Source organism: Antennarius striatus, chromosome 10 (assembly GCF_040054535.1).
Source record: "Antennarius striatus isolate MH-2024 chromosome 10, ASM4005453v1, whole genome shotgun sequence".
In the NCBI taxonomy this organism is placed as follows: Eukaryota; Metazoa; Chordata; class Actinopteri; order Lophiiformes; family Antennariidae; genus Antennarius; species Antennarius striatus.
In genome coordinates, this window is record NC_090785.1 from 10,082,501 (window position 1) to 10,106,209 (window position 23,709).

Consider the following 23,709-nt stretch of genomic DNA (forward strand, 5'->3'; position numbering starts at 1 on the left):
TAACAATGGTCATTATTTCTTTGTTTATTTGATTGAGCCTTCATTTTAAACCTGTCGGATTTCAGCATCATATCCAGAACTTGTTTAAATCCGTCTTGCAAATTTTAGAACTTCAAACACTGCGTGTACTATAAGGACACAGGGATGTGATTTTGTTCTTGTGTCTCCACACAAGGGTTTCATCTCCCTCTCCTCCAGAGACATGGGAATGATGTGAGGCTCTTTTTATGCAAAAACTGGTCTGCTTGTGAACTTCTGTCACTTTTTGTATCTTCAGATTCTCCATCTCTTTTAGCAAGCAAAAACATAATTACAACATTGAGCACCTTTTCATATCCATGCAGAAGTGAGTCAGTCTTATTCTACTGTAGACTAGTCCTGAAGCAGTTTGGCAGTTCTGAGGGGGTATAATTATGTATTTATTTCAAAGTAAAGCTGTATTTTGATCATTGAGTGAAGGAATATAAAGAAATAATTAAGAAATAATTCTATAGTGCTTTATACGTTGTTGTTTAATTATACACAGTCCTCAACTTACAAACATTCAACATAGGAACATCCAGAGATACAAACGTGATATTGTACTATTGTTCTGATGTTCCCCACTCTATCACCCCCCCCCCCCATACCATGGATGACAAATCAAAGACTAGTGGAGAAAGTGGTAATAATGACTATTTCTCTGATGACAACTCTGCCTCTGACCGACAATAATTCCTCCTTCCTTTTCCTTCACTTTAAAGGCAAGCTGTGTGCTACATGCTAGTAGAGTGGCTGTACTCCAAAGAGGTAAACAGCGGGGATCCACGTATCTCCATCACAGAAAAACATTAGAGATAAAAGTAAGTACTCTTGTGGTGAACAAACATTAAGGCAAGTGAAATGACGTAAACTTTATTACTTTTCTGTGTATTTTTTTAAACCGACGTATAATCATGAACGATTCAACTCAAAATAAACCTCTACCTGTAGTTTATTTTATTATTGTTTATTATAGTTGTTTTTTTGTTGTCAGGATGTCCCTCTGTAGGAGCTAAATGATGTAGGAGCCAATGTTTTGTGGTTAGGTTATAAGTATTTATGTTATTTATGTTATGTTTTGCTATTTGATGTTAATTATTGGTATCCTGTAATTGTTTCTGGTACATCTTAGGGAATATTACTTTCATATTTAGAGTACTAATGACATTTAGATGACCTCATTAACATGGTGATTGTAGATTAAAATTTAACAAATAACACAAACAATTTACGGAGAGTTCAAGTTACGAACAACCTATTGGAAACAATTATGTTTGTATGTTGAGGACTACCTGTAATACTATTCTTTAAGTATTTGATATATGCAGCAGCAGCTACAGTAAGTCATATAGGAAGATATAGAACAAAGAAAATGAAGTTTGACTAACAAACACAAAAAAATCATCTTCTGCATATATATTTATCGTTGGCCTTTCTGTGTGTAGTTCAGGTTTGTGTGTGGTTCCTGGACGACTGGGGGCTCATGCCACGGGTAGGTTCCTGTTTTGGTTCAAATCACTCTCTTTATCCAAACAAGGACATGAGTGAACAGACCACAGTGTTCTTGTCATTCCACCAACCAATAAGTGACTAATTATTAGATTTATCCATTGTAATATAGCAAGTAAAAAAAACAATTGCAAACACTGCAAATGAAACCGCTTGATGATACTAAAATATTTTGAATCTGAAGAATTTAAATTTTTAAATTAGGTCAGCAAGTCATTCAATACACACAAAGAGGAGAGCTGAATTGAGGAGCAACACTCAAAGACAAAAAAAGGCAATGTCATGTGGCTTGTCCTAGAAATAGAAAAGTCAACAATGGAAACAGTTTTCTAACATGTTCATTCTTCCAATGAGCAGTTAAATATGCATATAATGTGAAGCAGCACTGCCAGTTAGAGTACAGAGTATCTTTTGACTATTTATTCCCACTCAGCTCTGAACAAGAAACTAGAAATGTAAAGAAAAGAAAATACTATAAATGGCACTGACTCACAACGCATAAATAGACTTTATATTCCACACCTTTGCATGAGGGTTTTCCCTTAGACTGGACACCTTTAAGCTCCACCTTCTGTCAGTTTCATCTCGAGTCTATAATATTCTTTAGATAGGGAGGGTTTGTCCCCGATTGAGGGATGAGTGTAGCAGATGATTCGTGGATGATGTGCTGGACAAGAGGTGAAAGTAAGGAGAAGGACATGTGACGGAGGGAAAGGAAGGGATAAAGTGCATGGTTATTCCCAGTGAGTGTGTGTGGTGCAAGACGGTTCTTTCAGTTTTTGTGTAAAAATATTATCAGATTTCTTTTCTGGGAGGACTCAAAAGTTTATGTCTTGGTTGAGGTCAAAGATCAGTTATGGTCCATGTCATCAACAATGGGGGTGTTGTAGCTCTGAAACAGAGGCTGCATGAAGAGGCCCAGCGTGCCAACCACACACACCAGCACGAAGATCCACAAGAAGAGACGATCAATCACCATGGCCACGTATTTCCAGTCTTCAATGATCTGCAGAGAAACAATAACATTAAAGTTTTCTGTATTTACTCCGTTTTTATATGAAATTATTGAGCAGCAACACTAATGAAACATAGTTTTGACACGAGGACCAAAAGGCTATCAAGTGGCCCTTCTAGCTGGTGCTAACATGCTCATGTTTACAGTGACACTTCTGATAGCGTAACACACAGTGTCAGTGTTGCTAAGTAGAAAAACGAGTTTGATATGTATTTGATGATAGAAAATGATTAGTTAAACTAACCCTGTGACCTACTGATACAATGCTGTACATAATTAAACTTGTGACAAATGCACATGCCAATTCACCAACCCCTTCATCATCATCTTCACTCTTCATCTTATCGGCAATGTAGCGGACTCCATCAACTGCATCCTCCACGTCAATGTTACATTTGAGCGTCATTCTCCTTCTGAATTCCGTGTTCTGGGAAAAGTCACTGATCTTCCACCCGAAACGTTTGGCCGAATCCTCGTTCACAAAGAAGGATGAGGACGAATCGGCCATTCCCAGACCTCCAGTCCCCCCATCCAGTCCACACAGCTTCTGGTCAGAAAAAGATCGCTGCTGGTGTTTTTTCCTGAATTTTTCACGGATGTTGGATCTACCTGGTCTCCGCATGAAGAGGTAAGATGGGAGCTGGTGCAAGAAAACACGCTTGACCCAAGGAGGCATGGTGTGTGTGCTGGGGGACCGATGATGAACATTGAGGACGCAAACACTGGTGACGATGGAGAAGGTGACCAGCACCATTGTAAACATCAGGTACTTCCCAATCAGAGGCACTGCTAAAGATGTGGGTGGCACAATCTTTGAGATAAGGAGTAAAAACACAGTCAGGGCCAGGAGGACAGATATACACAGAGTCATCTTCTCACCACAGTCTGATGGGAGGTAGAACACCAGAATAGCCAGCGATGTGATTAGAATGCAGGGAATGATCAGGTTGATGGTGTAGAACAGAGGTTTTCTTTTGATGATGAAGTCATAAGTAATATCCAGGTACCTGATGTCATTAGGATCTACATTCTTGCGGCCAGGCAGTGACACAATGTCCCACTCACCGCTGGGTTTGAAGTCGTCACGCGAGGCAAAATCACTAAGGAGGATGAGATCAATTTCAGTGTGGTCGTAGGTCCACGAGCGAAACTTAAGGGTGCAGTTCTGCTGGTCAAAAGGAAAATCACGAACTTCAATTTTGCAGGCAGACTTGTAGATAGCTGGGGGAAGCCAGTTCACCTCTCCATTGTTGGAGACGACTACGTTACAGTAGAAGGAAACTTCATATGTTCCATCAGCACTGGGAGAACGGGAAGGTAGGAGCAAAAGATGGATGAAAAAGAAAGTCGAAGCATTTAATGGGAAGTCACATAACAATGCAAAGATGAAACACATGAGTATTAATATATATTATTAAGTATAACACCAAAAGGATGGGGGGTGGTGGAGGAAGTGGCTGCTTGTCATTGGTTGAAGTCGATTAAATCATTTGTCCATGAGCCAACATGCGTAGCTGACAAACAACGGAATCAGTGCTGGAGACAAAAATCATCATCTGCTCTGATCTCATGTGACTTGATGAGAAATAACACGACACACGCAGCACCTTTGTGTGATGAAATTTAAAACCCATGTTCTCAGGGGAGGCTTAGCTCGGAACACGTACCAGCTGAGGCATTAACTGTCCCCACCTTGCCTCGAATCTGCTGAAACTGACTCTTTTTTTTTTTTTTTTCATCTGAACAAGCCTATAAGCGATGAATTATAAATTAGTGGCCTATCAATTATAAAGCAAGTCAAGAATCCTACATCACAGTTGGCCTTTAATGCTTCAGGTCTGCTTTGAATATGAGGACTGATTAAAAATGCAGAGACCCCACCTGCTCACTGTGGCCTGGTCAAAGACCTCGACCTGAAGTCATGAAGCAGTGCAGATCGTCTCGTCGTTTAGCCTCCGAAGACATTTTGCTCTTGTGGTCTTAAGCTGAACAGCAATTTTTGTTGGTAAGGATTTAATGACTACCAGTCTATTAAAAACATAACTTAACACTGTGGAATAAATGTCCATACACCTTAAGCCTGTCCTACTACTACAGGTAAGTAAGTTCATTTATACTCAACATTGATGAGGTTAATTCAGGACTAATCACCAAAATGTTGATGAAATATCTGTTCTTGAGTTTCATATGACAAATTATAGAAACTCAAATTCCTGTTTTGTTTTTTGGACATTGAAGGCTTGTTGTTAAGTTTGATTCTTTATCTGCTGATAAACCGAACCATGAGTAAAAGCAAAATATTTTTTTAAAAAAACCCTCCTGATATGATCTGCTGATTAAATTGCTTTCTCAGATATCTTGCTCACATCAACTTGGTCAATTATTATGACAAGTTGAGCTTACTCTCATAATATATGCTGTTTAAATATGACTGGTGTATATGAACAGTTTCTATCAAAGTACCAATGCAAATTTTGATTATCTCAATATGTCTAAAATATTTAAGTATTTAGTTTGTATTCTCAAAGGACATTAATCCCTAAAAGTCTATGATCTTTGTAAAAGATTAGGCAATGTTTATGAAATATTTTTTCTGTAGGAGATCTAAAACAAGAGAACAGAGAAGCTAAGAGAACATTTTAAATAATATGGTGTTTTTAATTACAATTTTTCATTGGTTTGTATGTGTTCCTCTTTTGATATCTTATTTTACAAACAAATACACATACTTGTTGTAGAGAACGATGTCTGGCAGCCAGATGTGTTGTGCAGGAAGTCGGATTTTCTTGATCCCCTCGTACTCTTCAGGATTCCACATTAATCTGTAATCATACCATACCTGATGACAAAGAACGCATAAAAAAAATCATTCATTCAAAAGTCCTGCAACCAAAAAAAACATTGGTGTATACTAATGACCAACATGAGTCAAATAAACACAGACTACAACGAGTACAACAGGTGAGGACACAAACCTGAGACAACCAACAGTTAGTGGTCATGATCTGTTCCCTTTCATTCTGAAACACACACAGGTGGAAAGTTTGTGGTAAAACCACGACATGAATGTGAAGCAGTGAGTTCGTTTTTACAAATATTTCCATTAGTGGGACATGTGTGTGTGTGTTTCCTTACCACATTGATCAGCTGGGCCAGAGACACCTGGATGTAAATAGTGACTTGCTGGCTGTTGTTGACAGCCGGTCTAATCAGCTTGTTGTAGCGCTCCGGTGACAGCAAGTGACTGACCAGCTGCTCCTCCACATCTGCACACAAGGCAGCTGCGCACACACACACAAACACACACACACACAATTGGGGGGGGGGTCATATAAACCAGGTTATTGTCACACAGAGATCAAAGTGGGCTGCAATAGCCGATACATTCAGGTAAAGTGGATTCAGATTAGGGGCAGACCTTGGACGAGAAATCAACTCTGTTTTCATTCATGTGGAGGCAGGTGAGACTTGGCAAAAATAACCAAATAAAATTCACACTGACGCAAAAAAAAAAAATGCTGCCTTATATATGTGTAGCATGTTCATATAAAGAGGAGAGAGATCCTACCTACCAATGACGTCGAGATCTTTGCTGTTATTTTTCTGAGGTGCATGTAATAAAAGTCACGGCTATGTGGGGGAATAAATCCACTTTTGGGGCTGCAAAGATGCTGTAAACGGTCTCCCCTGATTACTACTGTCATTTCTTGAGTGTGTAGAAGGGTGGTGCTCTACATGGTGGCTGATTTCAACAAAATGGTCAGACAATAGAATCCACAGGAGCGTGACCGGGTATCTGTGGAAATTTACTGGTGAATGTAAGGAAAAGTTGACATTCTTGTCTTTCAATTCAGTCTGTGTAAAACTTTGACATGCATGTTAAATGAGGTGGCCATATTTATTGCGTAGCAATAGCAACCCTGTATAGGTTGGTAACATTTTCAAGAAAATATGAAATGATAGTAGTAGTAGCAGTAGTAGTAGTAGTAGTAGTAGTAGTAGTAGTAGTAGTAGTAGTAATAGTAGTAGTAGTAGTAGTAGTAGTAGTGATCACTGCAACATTTCATCTGAATCTCATGCATTTCTACTTTAGGGGTAATTTACACCACTTCCCACTAACATGAATTTACAGATGTAATAATGATAGATTAGAGGAATGAGATTAATTACTTGAGATTAGGTGATTAGATTGTCACCTTAAAGGTAAAGGCAGGCCAGAAGTCACACTTGAAGTGTGATTTCTGGCCTGCAAATACCTGAAAATTATCAGTGAAATAAAAAAAAAATGTTAAGACCAGATTTTGGACGTCAGTACTTATAAAAACGTACTTCTGGTCCTTTGAATTTAGGACTATATAATCACATCACCCTACTACCAGCACTGCTATCAGAGGGCAGCTGTAGTATCAATCTGTCATCTTAATGTCACTGGACTAGAAATTAGTCAAAACAGAGAAACAGACATGTGAATGTTAATATTCTCAATAGTATATAATGTTATGATTTATGTCCCACTACATCATGAAAAGCAGACACTACAACATTCATGAACCACTGCATTAACCACTGGCCTAACCATTAAAACTAACCACTGCATTAACCACTGGACTAACCATTAAACTAACCACTGCATTAACCACTGGACTAACCATTAAACTAACCACTGCATTAATCACTGAACTAACCATTACACTAACCACTGCATTAACCACTGTACTAACCCCTGGACTAACCACTGGATTGACCACTGAATTAACCACTGAACCTCTGTGTTAAATTAAGAAACTGGACTTGTACTGAGACCTTCAAGATGTTTCACCTCTCATCCAAGAGGCTTCATTAGTTCTGAGCAGCTGGTGGGGTGTTCCAGATATTGAACCTATTGGGACTGGTCAAAGTCATTAACTCATGGCGAGATTCATGGAAGCCCAGCCATACCGGTTTCACCTGTGGGGGCTTCAGGCCCCCACCACAGGGAGATTGGAGTCACCTCCAGTTGTTCAGATGATGATTGGGTCAGTCATGCTAAAGGGGTTTAGATTCCCTCCCCAGGAAGCTCAAGGACTACAGTACTGCACACAATTAAAAACAAGTAGAAACAAGAACCAAGGCAGTCAGCCACTGCAACATCCCATGACCTACCCTGACTTACTTTCAGGGTAGGTCAGGGTACCCTGAAATTAGTAGTGCATAGACTAGTGCATATGGAGAAGGCCAGTTTAAGACCATAGTTCAAAGCTAGAGCACCTACTTTCTTAGATCAAAACTACTATTTTGATCTATGAAAGCTAGTGCTTTGATCTACAGTCTTACGCTGGCCTTCTCCCTTGTCTGTCTATCTTGTCCGGTTCCTGAGTGTACAATAATTTAAAACTGACCTTGACCTATTTTTCTCAAGGTCAAGGTCATCATCTCATTTTCATCCCCTTTGCCGCATGAGTAATGGGCTTTTGTTTGATCTCTGTATCTGCAACCATTGCAAAGATATTTGGTGGACTTACTAACGGACAAATGAGCGGACAAACGGACAAACAGACAAATACCGGCAACTACAATACATGTATTTTAATTGTCAGTATTTGCCTGTTTGTCTGTGATGCATCACCGCTTTGAAGTGCGATGTTATTGAAGTTAATTCATTGATCTTAAAGAGTTCCACCGAACATTTTTGAACATGAATAAAAGCACTTGAAAATAATTGTTTATATTACATAAAACACTTGATTCCCTGATCATTGCTGTCTGTGGCTGCACATACTAAGAGAAACCTCATGCTGAAAGAGGCCGACACAAACACACGTGCACACTTGCCCAGGGCAGCAGTTGGTGAAGCAACGTTTGAATCTCGTGCTTTAAGGTTTCACCATTTATGAAGCTGTAGCAGTGCAGCATGCTGCATGTCCTGAGAGTGTAATGACAGTAACAATGCATGCAAGCTGTAGTCAGTCCAAATGACAGTAATGAGTCATAGTTGAATATACTCACACACACACACACACACACGCACACACACACACACTGCACATCTGATTTCACTCCAGTAATCAACTAAGAACAGTGTCTGACTGGGTCACAGAGCTTCAGAGTTAGTGGGTGGTTTGAAGGAAGGATGCTGCCAAACTTTCATACACTTTATACTTTAAAAAGAAAAAAAAACTTTCTCTGGCTGGTTAATTTTGAAAAAAAAAAAATCACCTCAATTCAAATTAAAGCTGTCATGTTTGCCTTTTTATATCTGCGCCGTTTGCTGTCCTTCTGTTGCCTGCCGTGAAATGCTAGGATGCATTTATTGCTAGTGCTTTGTTGCTCAGCTGTCCTTTGAAATCTACATGAAACCCTGCTTTTCTTCTTTGCGACTGTACAAGAAAATGTTCACTCTGTCACATATTCTCCGGTTTAAATGCATTTCTCTTGTGTTTTGCCTTGTACTTGTGTTAATGCAGTGTATTATTTCCTTTTAGATCCCTTGTTTAGATCCCTTGAGTGAATGTCTTGTCTGTGTTTCATGAAAAACTAAAAAAAAAAGCACACCGTAGATGTTAAAAATATGATGAGATGATGAGAGAGAGGTGTGTTACATACAGTATGTGAACAAAACTCTTGAAATGTATATATAAAATAACGTGATTACAGTATTTTCTGCACTATAAGGCGCACCTAAAAGCCTATAATTTTCTCATAATCCCGTAGTGCGCCTTATAATCCGATGCACCTTGTATATGGATTAGTATTAATATTAGTATTGGTTAAAAACAAGATTGCTGAAAAAATTCAGTGACGAAAGAGTTTGTTTTGATGTTTTAGTTAAAGAACAAGAACATTATTATTGTCCAACTGATGTGACACTAATTTCCAGTTTAATCACTAGACTTACAAAACTACATCAAGGTCAGAGAAGTTTCTGTCCTGCTTTGAAAAAAAAGATGTTGGCTGTGATCTGATTCTAAGATCTTTACCAGACTATAATGAAACTGTATTCATAGGAGACAACTCAAAAATTTTGTTTACATGAAAAATATTCATTAAACACTGTTACAGAATGACAGGCAGCCAGACACTGTCCTCTGAAATAGCAATTATAAATGTAATCATAACCATGAATTTACTCGAGCAACTTCCATTAATGTTATTACCAGTTATGATGCAGCACAAAAGGCGAGTAGTAAACCAGCTACAGTTCAAACATGGATATTAAAAACCGTTGCCTCAAAAGCTGTAGCTGTGCTTTGAGAGCATTTAATAGTTAAAGCTGTACAGTTCGAACCAGTTAGCGTATGACAGCTGTGTGTGACACATATTGAAGCTGTTCTGCAAACATTTGTGAAGTGACTTCAGCAAAATAATTCATCCAGACAACCTCAAAGCTGTGCAGTTAGCTGCTCTGGACAACAGTGAGTGTTGTTTATTTTGGCACTTTACATGCACTGGTTTCTAGAAATGCTGCCAGCTGCCAGACCAACAGAAAATCAAGATAGAAATATTTTCTGAGGCACGTCTAGATCAAACTGCCGAAAAGAGGCACTAAGCCTAAAAGGCACGTGTGGGAAGTAGAGACATACTTCACACTTGGTCAGTAAACATTACCATCCAGCAAGGCTTCTGCATCCACAGGAGAGACAGGAGGAGTGTGGAATGTCTGAGCAACTCTGACATGACACTAAAGCAGGAGAATCGATGTTTTCAGATTTAAAGGAAGGGGAACATTAGAGGAGAAGAGAAGGAGACACAAACAAAAACAAACCAGAAGGAAGTGTATGTTTATGAGTCGTGTTAATTATTCATAGGAGTGATTCTTGAGTGAGTCTCATAGAAAGGCAACAGTTAATTCATCTGCATAATGTCATGAAGGTTTCTTGTACTAATTAAGATCAACTGGTGTAATTTAAGGTTTGGGTGGATTGGGAGTTAAGTCTCCCTGCTCAATAAACCGTGTTGGTCTTGTTCATTACTTCCCAGCGTTATTGAAAAGTGTTTTGGTTAATTGGATTAAAGCTTTGTTAAACGAACAAGAGCTTTGTAACCACCCAGCAGGGAAAAACAGACGAGGGGACGTAAAAATTAAAGACTTGTCAGAACACTGTCGAGCATCTTATTGATACCAGCAGCATGATGAGGATCATATTATTGATTCCCATCATGCTGCTGGAGACCCTGATTTGATTCCATTAAAAAAAAAAAAAAACTTGTGAGGTTTTCACAGTGCAGGATGACATATGTGACTTTTATGACACGTCGATATCAACTAATAATACCGGCTGACCAATATATTGATCAAGCTCTACTTGTGACCAACGCCTACAGACTTAGAAAGGACTGAAAATATGCAGAAACTGAAGGATATAAAGAGCAAAGTGAGATCTGACAGTAAATAAGGTTGATTTGCGGTGGATGCAAGTGAAGGTGGAGCATTAGGACGTCCACCAGTAGACCTCGTCACACATGTATGCACACACATACTCACACATATACACACTCTTGTCCAGCTCACTGCACTCTCTGTACCTCAATAATTCATCGGCACTAAAATAAAAAAGCCATCATCTCACAAGCGGAGACTGAAACACAATCAAAGATTATTCTCCAAGCCTTTCCCCAACCGGATCACAATCAACACATAGCTTCAAGCACAACACAGATTACACCAAACAGCAGCGTGCAGATGCTGCTCTGTTTTGGGTGAATTTTACGGACTGTCCGTTATCTGTCCGGATTATACAGAGAAAATCCACCAAATTCTGCATCCTGCAAGCTTCTTTTTAGGAGAATGAATTATTCACTCTATTGCCATCCAGGGTTGGGTTTTCTTTTAGGTCAAAATGATTTCAGCTTCAGCCTTCTTTGCTTTTGTTTGGCATGCTACCCACCATTCCATTAAAGACACCCATGCCATTCATACTCATCTGCAGCTACAAGGTCAAGTTCCAACAAAACTTTAAATTAATGCATTTCTATTAAATATGCCTCATTCGGCTGTTTCAGTCTCAAAAAGCACATTAATGTTTTTCTTCTCTTTCTGGCCCTTCTGTCATTCAATGATCATTAAAACAAGCATGCCAACACAACGACTCATAGTTTATGAGGTGTTGACTCACTGATGTCCTTTTAACCAAACACACATCAGGAGAAAGTAAAATTTAAGCTCATGTGAATCAACTGTCTGTGAATGTCTCTAAAACCCAACCCCCTTATGTAAAGTTTCACCCACAGGCTGCAGGAAGCCAGAGTCAGGGACGTGTGATGGGGAGTTGCATGTTATCCCGTTAGACTCCCCGGGCACAGGACGAGGTTTTAATGAGCAAAACTGGGATGTCTGGGGGAAGCTGTAGCGCATATTAGTGCATTTACAAATGCATGCAGCAGATACCGAAGCAATACAAGAGACAGATGGGCGTGTGATGAGGAAATTTATGTGTCAAACAAGTTACAGCAATTTAGGAAAATATCGTAAGAATCAGATTAAAAATGTGTCAAACAGGACAGAACAGGGCAAAGAGATCCTAACATAGTGGCTGCCTGGGTTTTTTCAATTTACTGTAGGAGCTGATTTGATAGGAATGACAAAGCAGTGGAGCGATGCCTCCACTGACAGCAGAAGACAGGTGAGAGAGAGAGGGTGAAGAGAGCAAAGTTGATCTGTGAGACAGAACACATGGTTTAAAAGGTTAAGGCCAGGGAAAGTGTGGTCTCTGATAGGTATGTAAGGATCACAAGGGCAGGCAGAAATGTCATGTGAAAACTGATATTGATCAGCAAAATTAACTTCACGTTGGTGCTGTTTGGTGACAGCAAACACACCCACTCCACATTAAGGTACATATTTGGAGCGGCAGTGGCTCAGTGGTAAAGTGGGCAGTAGAGCAGGTCATCCCATGATTCAAGATCGGTGGTTCGATTCCCACTCCCACCAAAAAAAAATACCCAGACGTGAGCTGACAGTGGGAGGCGTCAGCTCACCTCCAGAGCACTGCCGAGGCACCCTTGAGCAAGGTGCCGTCCCCTTTTCAAACTGCTCATTTGAGGCACACCAAGAAGGAGCTGCCTGCCACTCTACCTCCCTTGCATGCCTACAGGCCCCCCTGTGTGTGGTGTGTGTATTACAGGGGCCTGTACACACTAATATGCATGCATGTGATTTGATTTGATTGACTAACAAAAACTAGAGTGTGTGTTCTTAATTTCCCTTCAGGGATTATAACAGTGTATTAAATTAAAATATTTATTTAAAGATGTTTCTGAATTTCAGCTAATGTTTTTAATTGCACAACGTACAAATTTTAATCGACTCTCTTTTGAGCTGCTTTTTTTTTTACTGAAATCAGAAAATATTGATCCATGGGTATTGATTCAATTTGTTTAAACCATGACTCCCTGAAAACGCATATGACACAAAAAGAATTATTAACTTCCCACTCTATCTACTAACCAATCTACGACAAAACAGGGAAAGGTTTTTGACTTGTTGTAGAAGATCACACCCTCACTCTTGTGGTGCGTAACTCAGGAACCTCAGACAGCTCCTGTGCTGCTTTCAGTGCCAAATAAAGTCTAAACTAAGCTCATCTTGGATGACAGAGTCCGGTTCCTTCTACTAGAACCCATTTGGGACGCATAAAAAGAGAATATGCATAGTAATGGTCAGTTTAAACCACGTGCGTCATGAGAGCCATGGCACAAAACGGTCGGTGTGACGTGTTGTCTTTCAACTATATGTTTAAGTATTAAAAAAACAAATTCCATGTGTGGTGTACTTACAATTATTGCCTGCATAATATACAACATAGTATTAAACTACTAATAAAGTAAACCCATCAGTTAACTACATTATTTGCCGCGTAAAGCCCGCAGAAACGGGTATTATATTACATTAACACCCCGAGAGTAAGTGATTAAAAGCCCATACGCAAAGTAGAAGCACCTGTATCCCGTCCCGTCCCAATCCAGGGTGGTAAAAAGGTTTTACTCACTTGCCACGACGAGAACAAGGAGGGCCACCGCTGTTTTCACCGGGGCTGCCATCGCGTCCTCCCCTCCAGTGCGACAGATACACAAAAACTTACTATTGAAAGGGGCTTTCCTCTTCTCGGTCCGCAATGTGAAGCAAGTTCAGAGTGAAACGAAAAGAAGAAAAAAAAAAAGTTTCGCTGGATTATAGTGGCTTCATTTCAGGGGACTCCTCAAGCAAAGGTCTGGAGTAGCAGTCTGGACACTGGAGAGGAGCCCTGCCTGCAGTCTGCGCCCCCAGATGAGGAGGTTGGACGCGTTCTGCCAGTGCGCACCGACTCCACCGACGGTCCTGGAGCAGTGATTGCGCGCAGCGGAAACCGTCGGTTCTTGAGGAGAAAGTCCCCCCCCAGATTTTCTTGGGATACACAAACGTCTTTCTCGGAAATATTTACCAGTAGCTACTGGGAATACGCCAGTCCGGTTATCGCCAAGTCGATCATTCAGATAAAAGATTTAAGCGCCCCGGTTGTTATCCCCCTGCCCGCCCAGTGCGCTTCCCCCCTTCGGGCGTCTGTTTTACTTTATGCAGTGTTGATGGACGCAGTTTGTCATGACAACAGTCAGGAAGCGATAAAAAAAAAAGCCATCAACACTTATGTGAAAGAGGTTTAATAACGAGCAACGATCCAAATCAAACATATCATTAACCAATTAAAAGAAAATCCCCTGATTGAACATTTAGTTTTAATTAAACCTGATTGTGTGAAACTTGGAAGCCAGCCAACACGATTTCGTCCAACTAAAACTACAAAAGGTAAATGTTATCTATAATTAGAAGATAAAATACTTAAGCTCCAAAGTTGTGCGGAAGAAGGTCTTTCTATCAGCCAATCAGTAAAGCCCTGGTTATGTGCATTAAACAGACATGATGAGGAGTTTGATGGGGAGTGTTCACATTCTGGGAGGGAAGGATTAGAAAGTGGGGGGTCATAGTACACCTAGCATGAAATATTTAAGACTTGGCAGCCTGCCAGTTGGGATAAAACATATTTACTGTATTTATCTATTATTGAAAGCATTACCACAGGGAGGTCAAAGGTTAGCTTAAGGGCGCCAGTGGAGCTGGACAATAATGGAACTTTGCTTAAGGATGCTTCAGCAGCAGAATCCCGAAGACTGTCAGTTATTTAAGTTCATCATGTCAAAAAAACGGACAAAAAGAAACAATAATGGTCAGTTAAATATGGACCTGCAAATCCAGTCATTTCCTGTCTGAAGAAAGCCTGCAGGCTTCCTCACGCCACACTCAGCATGGCGGTATTTTATATCGCTGGAGGTGTGAGTAAAGGAGGAGAGAGGAGGAAGATATGTGCTTGATGGTCCTTCAGAAATGACAAGCACACAAGGATGATGGTTAAATGTCCAGAAGCTGCACGTTATGGCATCAGGTTGTGAAGAAGGTTATTTAATCACCATCATCGGTAAGTCAGACAGTCAATCAGTTAGTCAGTTCATCTGGGTCGTCCTCTGCCAAGCTGTTCCCAACCTGTTTTAATACCAAACTGAACAAAGCTAAGATAAACTGCACTAAGATACGATGAGGTAAAGCAAGAAAATCTAAGCTAAGGTAAACCAACCTAAGATAAGATGATGTACTAGAACTCTATAGCAAGGTGGGTCTTGTCCATACTGTGTGACCTGCTCTACTTCTGAGACTCCCCATTAAGATAAGAGCAAGTAAACTATGAGGGGGTAAACCTCTGCTAACAACTAGCTTTAGCCTCACTGACAGCGTTCCAGGGAGGAGGACAAGCAATGCAACTATCTTTACAACAAATATCATGTAAGACTCTTCAATCGTGCAGTACAGGAAGTTACAGGAAGCCACCTGTCACCTGACCTTAGCCTCCCTCCTTTACACAACTTTTTCATGTTCCATAGATTAATGCACACACGGGGCATTAAAGTAGCTCTTTGCCAAATGCAACCAGATTGTATTACCCTGCCATCATTCCTCATTACAGACACGCTTTAGGAACATGTGGGCGTCTGAATCCCAAAATCCCCACCCGTCTCTCCTTATGAGCATTATCTCTGTGTCCTAAAAGCAATGGAGAGCAGCACTGGGAGGCCAAATTCAATCAGAGCTACTTAGAGCCCACTGTAGGGTCTGGTACTGTTCTGTAAAGCAGCCAGACTGCCAGCAAACTCACACACACACACAGAATAACATGTACGTATGCAGACCTTGATGTAAAAATGATAACTGGGGTCTGCCAGATTATTCATTTTACTTCCATCACATGTTAACATGTTTTCATTAAAATACTTATAAGAACTACATTTGTCCCTACATCAATCTGCACAGGTCTCGATATGCAAATGTCTAACTATCAATGACCACCTTACAAAATGCATGGCCTCAGGAGTGAGACAGAAGTGTGCATTGGATCATTCATTTAAAAATGGAAAAAACAACAGTACCTTGCATCATCCTAACTCCAGTGTTCAGGGTAATTTAACCCAAATTTAGTGTTACATTATTAAAGGTTCTAACAATGTCAACTCTATAGTAACACAACCTGATGGTTCCATGATGTTAATGCTGCTGTAAAGTCCTCGCCATCTCTTCCGTCCATCTGATGTGACATGAAGGTGGCGTCAGAAGCAGTAATGCTCTTCCACCAGAGCTCTACTTTACTTCGACTTCACTAAACGTCAGGGTGGATCAAGCAAAAGTGAAAAGACTTGTTGCAGTCTAAGGGACATGTGTGTCAAGACAGATAAGTTTTATCCATGTAGTCCTGTATCACATATTTGCCATAAGGGTTTTACAATCTGTACGGCATGCAGTACAACATGATCTACTAGTTTTACACAGATGATATCTTGAATTTAAATATCTGTATTAGTACTTAACAGATGGTTGAGGGGAAATTTTTATATAAAATAATTATAATAAAATAAAATATAATAAAATATAATAAAAAAAATCACTTCAAAAGAAAGCCTCATTTGTGTTCTGAAAAACTACAGTTCAGAAATATCAAAGATCATATGATGCATCGATCAGTCATCAGTTGAATCATTCATTATACCAATCAGTATCCGATATCTACCAGAGCCAAAGCGCGCTGCCATCATAACATAATTATGCATTTTACCATGTGCTTATGTAGTATACAGTATATCCTGTAACACACACTCCCTGGGGTTTGAGCAACGTTACAAAATCTGCATTCATTTTGTAAAGGCTGGTTCAAAATATTTTGTATCATTTAAGAAGATTCTTATTTTACACCCCCTCACCAGATGTTTCCTCTCTCATCTAACAGAACACCCAGTCACAAAAAGTATGCCCTGCAGGGGTAATTCCTGCGCTGCCAAAACCATAAGTTCACATCACAAGAGGACATTTCTGACAGCATGTCTGTCATGATTGGCCATTTTCCTGATATAAGCAGCATCATTACAAAATGTGGATGTATGCATTTCATTATCTGTCTTTATCTCCCTCTAATCTTCTTGTTGCACTTTTATTCTCCTCATGATCACTGCTGGGCATTGCAGTCTTTATTCTTGATATACTCTTGATTCTTCTTCAATTCCTGTTCTACTCATGTGGTCCATGCCTTCTTTCACCACCTGTTATCTTTCTTATTCTTCTTGAGCCTTACCCCGTTGCTACACTTTTATCCCTTTTAAACCAGATTCATGAATCCCAGTTGAGCTCAATCTCATTACAGTAAATGTTGTGACAAAGTCCATCCATTCCGAACATGCCTCCCTGACTCCCTGTAAGTGTTCCTCATCCTGCCTCAGCTGGTTTTCTGTAAAGTTAAGAAGGGAAAGGGAGTCTGCCAGAGTCACAGCTTTACCCCTAAATCATTTGACAGTCTAGGAAATTAGGGAATGGGAGAACTCTGTGCTTATATCAACACAGCTGGATTAAGTGTTCACACTGCAAAACATTAGACCCTTTGCAACATTCTTGTGATGTTGAAAATCCACCTCAAAGCAAACAATTTCAGCTTTTCTTATACGCAGGTCGATCAAAACGTGAATGATCTTATGGGGCTCTGGCTCTGCAGGGTGGTGCCTTCATGCACGGCTGTACCACGTCTGTGGCAGCCCTCTCCACATAAAACTTCTCATGTCATCTCCACTCGAGGCCAAGAAGATTCAACACTGCACATAATCCAGAGGCAACAACAATCTGACAGCCTGGGACCCCGCAGACATGCTCTGTCGAAAAGTTAATATGACAACATTACACAATCCAGCATGTTTCTGCGACACAGTCACGTTTCTCCGCTCGGAGACGAGTGAGGAAGATACAGAAGACTCTGAAATTCACTGAGATTGATGTGCAACAGCGAATTTTACTTGCATAAACTTTTGAAATTAACACAAAAAAGAAAAACATTCAGAGATTATGTTTTTAATTAGTGCAGTAATGTGTAGGATATTTCTAATTTGGTTATTGACTTTATTTAGGAGGAAAGAATAATTGATCATGAATTATATCACATTATAATGACCTGGAAGCTTTAGGGATTTATTTATTTTTGCCAGTTTCCATCTTACATACCTGCTGTCTCAAGTTGTAAAAGAAACCTTTAAAAGCCATAAAATGGCAGCAAAAAGGCATGCGTGGTGGTGATGGTAACAACCTAAAACACTGTGAGAAAAAGGTACTTTGGCTAAAGGGATCTGTTCACATTTAGACAAAAAAAATTTTTTTTTAGGAAAAAACTGAGTGTCCATGTTTTCAGATGATCACTATAAAGTAATTCCTCCTGTTAACTCCAGCACGTAGTTCAGTGATTAGCACACAATTTCATTGAATTCATTTATTTGCTTTGTCTGTAAGAAGAATACACAATGAAACAAAATAAAAATAATAATAATAATGAGTAGATCATAGCCTCAGTGTTTGATTTGACTGATAAAAGCTCACATGAGGGAGGTTTGAGCTGTGTCTTACTCAAAGACGCAGGTGTGACTTCACAGTTCATAAATACATGTGGACATGGACATAAATAATAAAATGCTCTATAATATAACTCTTCCCCTGGAATGACTCTTTAAGTCTCAGCACTTAACCTTTTGGGAGCAGTGAACCAAAGCCTCCTATAAGTGTCTGTGTAGGCTCCCAGTTATCCAGGTCATGGTTATCCAAAGCTGTTTTAAATCAATCCACTGGCCTGAGCCTGGTCCAGAGCAGCAGAACCATGAGCCGGCCTGTACCAGCTTTAACTGCAGGCTTCATCAGAGCAGAAGGTTTAAGCCGACTCTCAAGCACTGACAGAGTCCAGACTTATGATGTTGTTCAGGAATTTATTTCTGAGGTGAGTCGTGCCAAGGGTAATTGTTTCTGTTTTGTTGATAAAATTAATTTAAAAAAAAAAAATTCCACTATCAACTGTATTAATCCCCGAAGGGAAATTAAGTTTGCTTCATGCTTTATTTTAATTAATTTAGGTCTATATAGAACTGTTAGGGCAGTACGATGGCACAGTGGGTAACGCTGTCGTCGCACAGCAAAGCGGTTCCCAGTTTCGAGTCCCACTCTGTGTGAAGTTTGCATGTTCTGTGTTTGCGTGGGTTCTGTCCAGGTTCTCCAGCTTCCTCCCACGTCCAAAAACATGCAGCTTAGGTGAATTGATGACACCAAAGTGCCCATTGCTGTTAGTGTCGTGTGCATAGTTGCTTTTTTGCATGTGGCTCCCAGGTGCACTGGCATCGCGCCCGGAGTGTACCTTGCCCCACGCTCCCAGTCGGCTGGGATAGGCTCCAACTCCCTGTGACAGTGGACGAAGATGAAAATGAATGAATGAATGAATGAATGAACAATATATCTTTTACTTTTGCCTGCTGTCATTGGTTGACAGAACTGACTCCAAACCATTGCATTAACCAATCTTGAATTTTTTAAAATTAATGCTCAGTCAACCCAAACGTGGTTGAAAAAAAGGTATCGGAGGTTTACAGCCTCTTGTCTCCAGTTACAAACCTGTATGGTTCTTGTAGGATCAGCCTAGCTGGCAGCGCAGCATAAGGAATAAGATGTGAAGTGATTATCTAGGGCAGAACATGCTCTGTTGTTGGACATGATCCTATGGAATAGGGCAGAACATGCTCTGTTGTTGGACATGATCCTGTGGAATAGGTCAGAGCTGTAGCTTGAAAAGGTTGCTGCTGCAGTCCAAAGGCAACATGGCAGACTTACGGTACTCAGTGCATTTGTCCTCTGGTTTGTTCTCCTATTTATGGTTACAGATGACGTTCTTTTCCTTATTGTACTGTCATGACAGTGAGCTTTACATAAATACTGTATATTACTATCTAAATTCATATGGTAAATGTACTGGACCATTTACCATATGTCTCATCTGACTGGTGATTCAGAATACTTCTACAACAGCAGCGACTACAAGGAAAGTAACATTCATTTACATTTGTTTATTTTGGATGGACTGTTTTCATGAAACCAGATGGAGAATCGTGGGACACTTCTGAAAATTTACTGTATATACTTAGACTAAAATCCTCATCAAATGGTCAATAGAGCAGGGATATACCAGGCAAAATAACTTATTTTTTTAAGGAAATGTAAATAGGTCTGATAGTGACATGGAAATAAATCTGGATTTAGCTCATGTTGCAACAGTAGCGGAGACCAAGTGTTTTGCTTCTACTTTTGCAGCAGCAAAACTAGAAGAAGCAAAAGTTGTAGCATATGTCTACCTGGCCATTGGGTATGCATCTTATCAGAAAAGGAAACAACAGAGACATAATATTCTCTCAAATATCACTCAAATTGTTTCCCTTGTTGAGTCATAGTTTGATTTGAGCTACATTACATAAAGGGCATTTGTAGCCAGCTTGACCTTTATTGCTGAAGTGGGACCAATGGACTTGTCTTAGGGAAAATATATAGATGTAGAATATAGAATAGCTATGTTCATACATTCTTTTTGCAGGCACATAAAATAAATCTGGTGTACATATTGTGTGTTGCGTTTATAGTACCCAAACACCATATAATACCCAAACATACGTTATCTCTTTGGAGTCTTTGTGTATCCTATTATAAGCTCAACTGGTTACACTGACTTGTTTTCCCAACCCTCTCTGATACATAAAGGATTTCTTTTCACTTTGCATCTTTCAATGCAAACAGCGTTGGAACTGTTGTTAAAATAGAGCAATAAATAGTATTTCTATGGCCCAATCTGCCACATGCACATGGGCCCATCGACCTCCGCCCTGGAGCAAGTGGCTTCCTCTCATGTGAGCCAGCTGGCATCAGACGTGTTTCTCAGGCTGGATAATGAACTATTAAATCAGTGAAGAAAACTGATGTAACACCGTAACCGTGGAGGCTGGGAAATGGCAACCAGTAGATCAGAGAAGGAATAAGATTCGGAGACTATAAATATGTCACCAATGTCACTGATCTCAGAATATATTTGGATCACATTCATGCAGTTTGTTGTTTTACTTCTATCAGAATATTTTGTTCAAAATATTGTGTTACTTTCTATTCACCTTCTGAACTGAAATTCACTTTAAAACAGATCAGTGAAGATGTAAATTTGATTTTTTTTTTTTAAAGTATCAGTAATTTGAATTAACTATCATGTTTTTCTGGTATTGTTTTGCACACAACCATGTCCAGCTAACATTGCCTTAACCCAGAAATGTAAAAAGCTAGATCCACAATACTCTTGAGTATTTATTAGCATTTAATGTGGATTTTATCACAGAATGATTAGAAAGATATGTGACAAAGTACAGACAAAGATAACAGATCAGAAGATTGATAGATCAACAGCTGGACAATCCACACACTCCACATTCACAGTTCTTTCTCATTTGCTCCTTTTGTTTTCCTCCTTCTGCAACGTTCTCTCACACAAACACATCGTGTTCCATGTGTGACAGTGGCGGCTGTTGACGGATCAGAACATGATGACACAGCGAGCAGCCACCGAGCATGCAAAGGGGGAAATCCCAATGAAACACTTCAGTCAAGGAGATGAGCGAGGGACAGCTGGCCCTGCTGACTGCTCACATTCAACCCACACACTGCATGACTGGGGAGCAGCACAGATACTAAAGGACCGGAAAGGTGTGTGTGTGTGTGTGTGTGTGTGTGTGTGTGTGTGTGTGTGTGTGTGTGTGTGTGTGTGTGTGTGTGTGTGACTGTGACTGTGAATATTAGTCAAGCAGGCAGAGCTCACTGTGCCCTCACCTTCTTTTTATATATGAGCAGGATGGAGAATCCATGTACCCTGTCAGCTCAAGACAGTGTGTACAACACACACACACACACACACACACAAAAGCTTTGCACATTAAAAGTGTGGACTGCCTGAAGGAGAGCAGTGGAGACAGCTGAAGTGTAAAAGCGTCTCTTCTCAAGCATCATTGAAAGTACAGAAGATAAGAGTATAAAATTGAATGCATAAAAGATTCCTTTAATTAGATATTTAATATATAATAGTGGGTGTGATGCCCTGTGGTTAAAAAGGGATACAATGATCTGGAATAGCGTTCTGGTGCCTCATGTCATTCCATTTGCCATTTTGTTTTACTTTGATAAGCTGGAAACTAGTCACAGAAATACAAAAATCTTAGTGAGGTGGATAACTGGACACAATCCCAGGCTCCGTTTCCACACAAACAAAAAAAAGTTGCAAAAGCTGTAGTTGTAATCAGTAGAGAAAGAATGCATGAAATGCATACATTCAGCATGTGGTGGAAGGTATTTGTCTCTCTGTAATTTTTTGTTCGGCTACATTTACGAATGGAGAAATTCCTGCTCTTATTCATATAAAAGTTCTTCCTCTCTCCTTCAGTTTGACCTGCATCTGACTGACTTGTATGTACTCCTCTTCCTCACTGTTACTGTAAGACAATCTGTGTGGAACATGTCATCAGTCCAGGCCCAGCCTGAGGACAGGACAGTCAGTCACACAACTGACTGGAGTGTAACTAACAAGCCAAAGGGGAAGACAGTGATGTTAAATTGTTGGGACTCTTCTTGAGCAGCTAAAGTGATACTCCTAGTGGTACAGGGCAAGTTTAGATGTTAAGACATGAAAAAATGTTTAATGTAAAGATGGCCTCACCTGCCTTCAAGCACTGGGCAACCTCTCATGTCATATAACCCTAGTTATAAACATGAGGGATGGCCAAAGGCAGAAAGAAAACAGTAACAAGACACACATTGTTTGTACCCCAAATTGAGTAACTGCACATACATTTTAAGGCAGGAATCCCATATAACTTCCATTTGACTGCTTTGCAGCAAGAACAGGTAAAGCAGTGGGTGGTGATCACAACAGAGGCAAAGGAAGTGAAGGGTAAACATGAAGATGCATGACTAAAAGGAGAGAGAAAGAATGGTGAGGCAGGCGAGACTAGAACAAGAGAGAACAGAGTAAACAAAGGAGAACACATGAGGAAAGGGCAGAAGTGGTAGGAGGGGAAGAAGAGCAGAGGCAATATACAAGCAGAAAAGGGGTGGAGAATAAGTAGAACAGAGGAAAGGTGAGAGTAGTGGAAATGGTGGGAGATCAGGATGGATGGGAGTCATGTCAAAGTAGAATCTGACAAGTATGGAGCAAGAATAGCTCCTAACAATGTAAAGAATATGAAAACTGTCCTCAGGTTCGTGTTTCTTCACCAGCACATTCTTAATAAGCATCTGTGAATTAATGGCATTTGTGTTCCCTGCGCCTCAAGGAGCTCCATGCCATTTGTACTGTAAAGCTGAGAGATGCATTTTGGAATTGTAGCTGCTCTAGAAACATGCACTTTAAGAGTTTCTGTTCTCTAAACCAACATAAGGCCAAAGACCAGTCAACTGTGTGCAGTCAGCAAAACACACACTGCTGCAAAACAAGGCAGAACAGCCTGGTTTCTTGTCTGACTGCCAAATGCACACACATTAATTTTGATTGATGGGTTAGAAATAAAACTGTTATCACAATTTTTGATAAGCTGTTGTGACATTACACTGCAGATTCAGATTAGATGTTTTATTTTGGTAACAAAGTGCACTGAAAGAGATTACACAGATTTACATGCAGGTAAATGAGCTTTTGCAATTTTTAGCTCTCTGGTCTGCTTGACAGAATGCAGCACGCAGCCTTGGTGGAGCTACATACTATTCAACTATCCTTCAATGACATTATAATTATTGATCT

The 23,709-nt window shown here is 40.0% G+C and overlaps 1 protein-coding gene across 1 annotated transcript in view; it reads right to left on the minus strand.

The window, feature by feature from the left end:
• LOC137602956 (neuronal acetylcholine receptor subunit beta-2-like) overlaps positions 1 to 13,813 on the minus strand; it is a 14,308-nt gene extending 495 nt beyond the window's left edge. The window contains exons 1-6 of the mRNA XM_068326094.1: positions 13,510 to 13,813; positions 5,681 to 5,826; positions 5,521 to 5,565; positions 5,275 to 5,384; positions 2,859 to 3,846; positions 1 to 2,536 (exon numbers count right to left, since the gene is read on the minus strand). The exon at positions 1 to 2,536 is cut by the window's left edge and continues 495 nt beyond it. Coding sequence (XP_068182195.1) covers positions 2,381 to 2,536; positions 2,859 to 3,846; positions 5,275 to 5,384; positions 5,521 to 5,565; positions 5,681 to 5,826; positions 13,510 to 13,561 — 1,497 coding nt within the window. The 5' untranslated portion in view covers positions 13,562 to 13,813 and the 3' untranslated portion in view covers positions 1 to 2,380. The remainder of the gene's footprint in view (positions 2,537 to 2,858; positions 3,847 to 5,274; positions 5,385 to 5,520; positions 5,566 to 5,680; positions 5,827 to 13,509) is intronic.
• Positions 13,814 to 23,709: the final 9,896 nt, after the last annotated feature.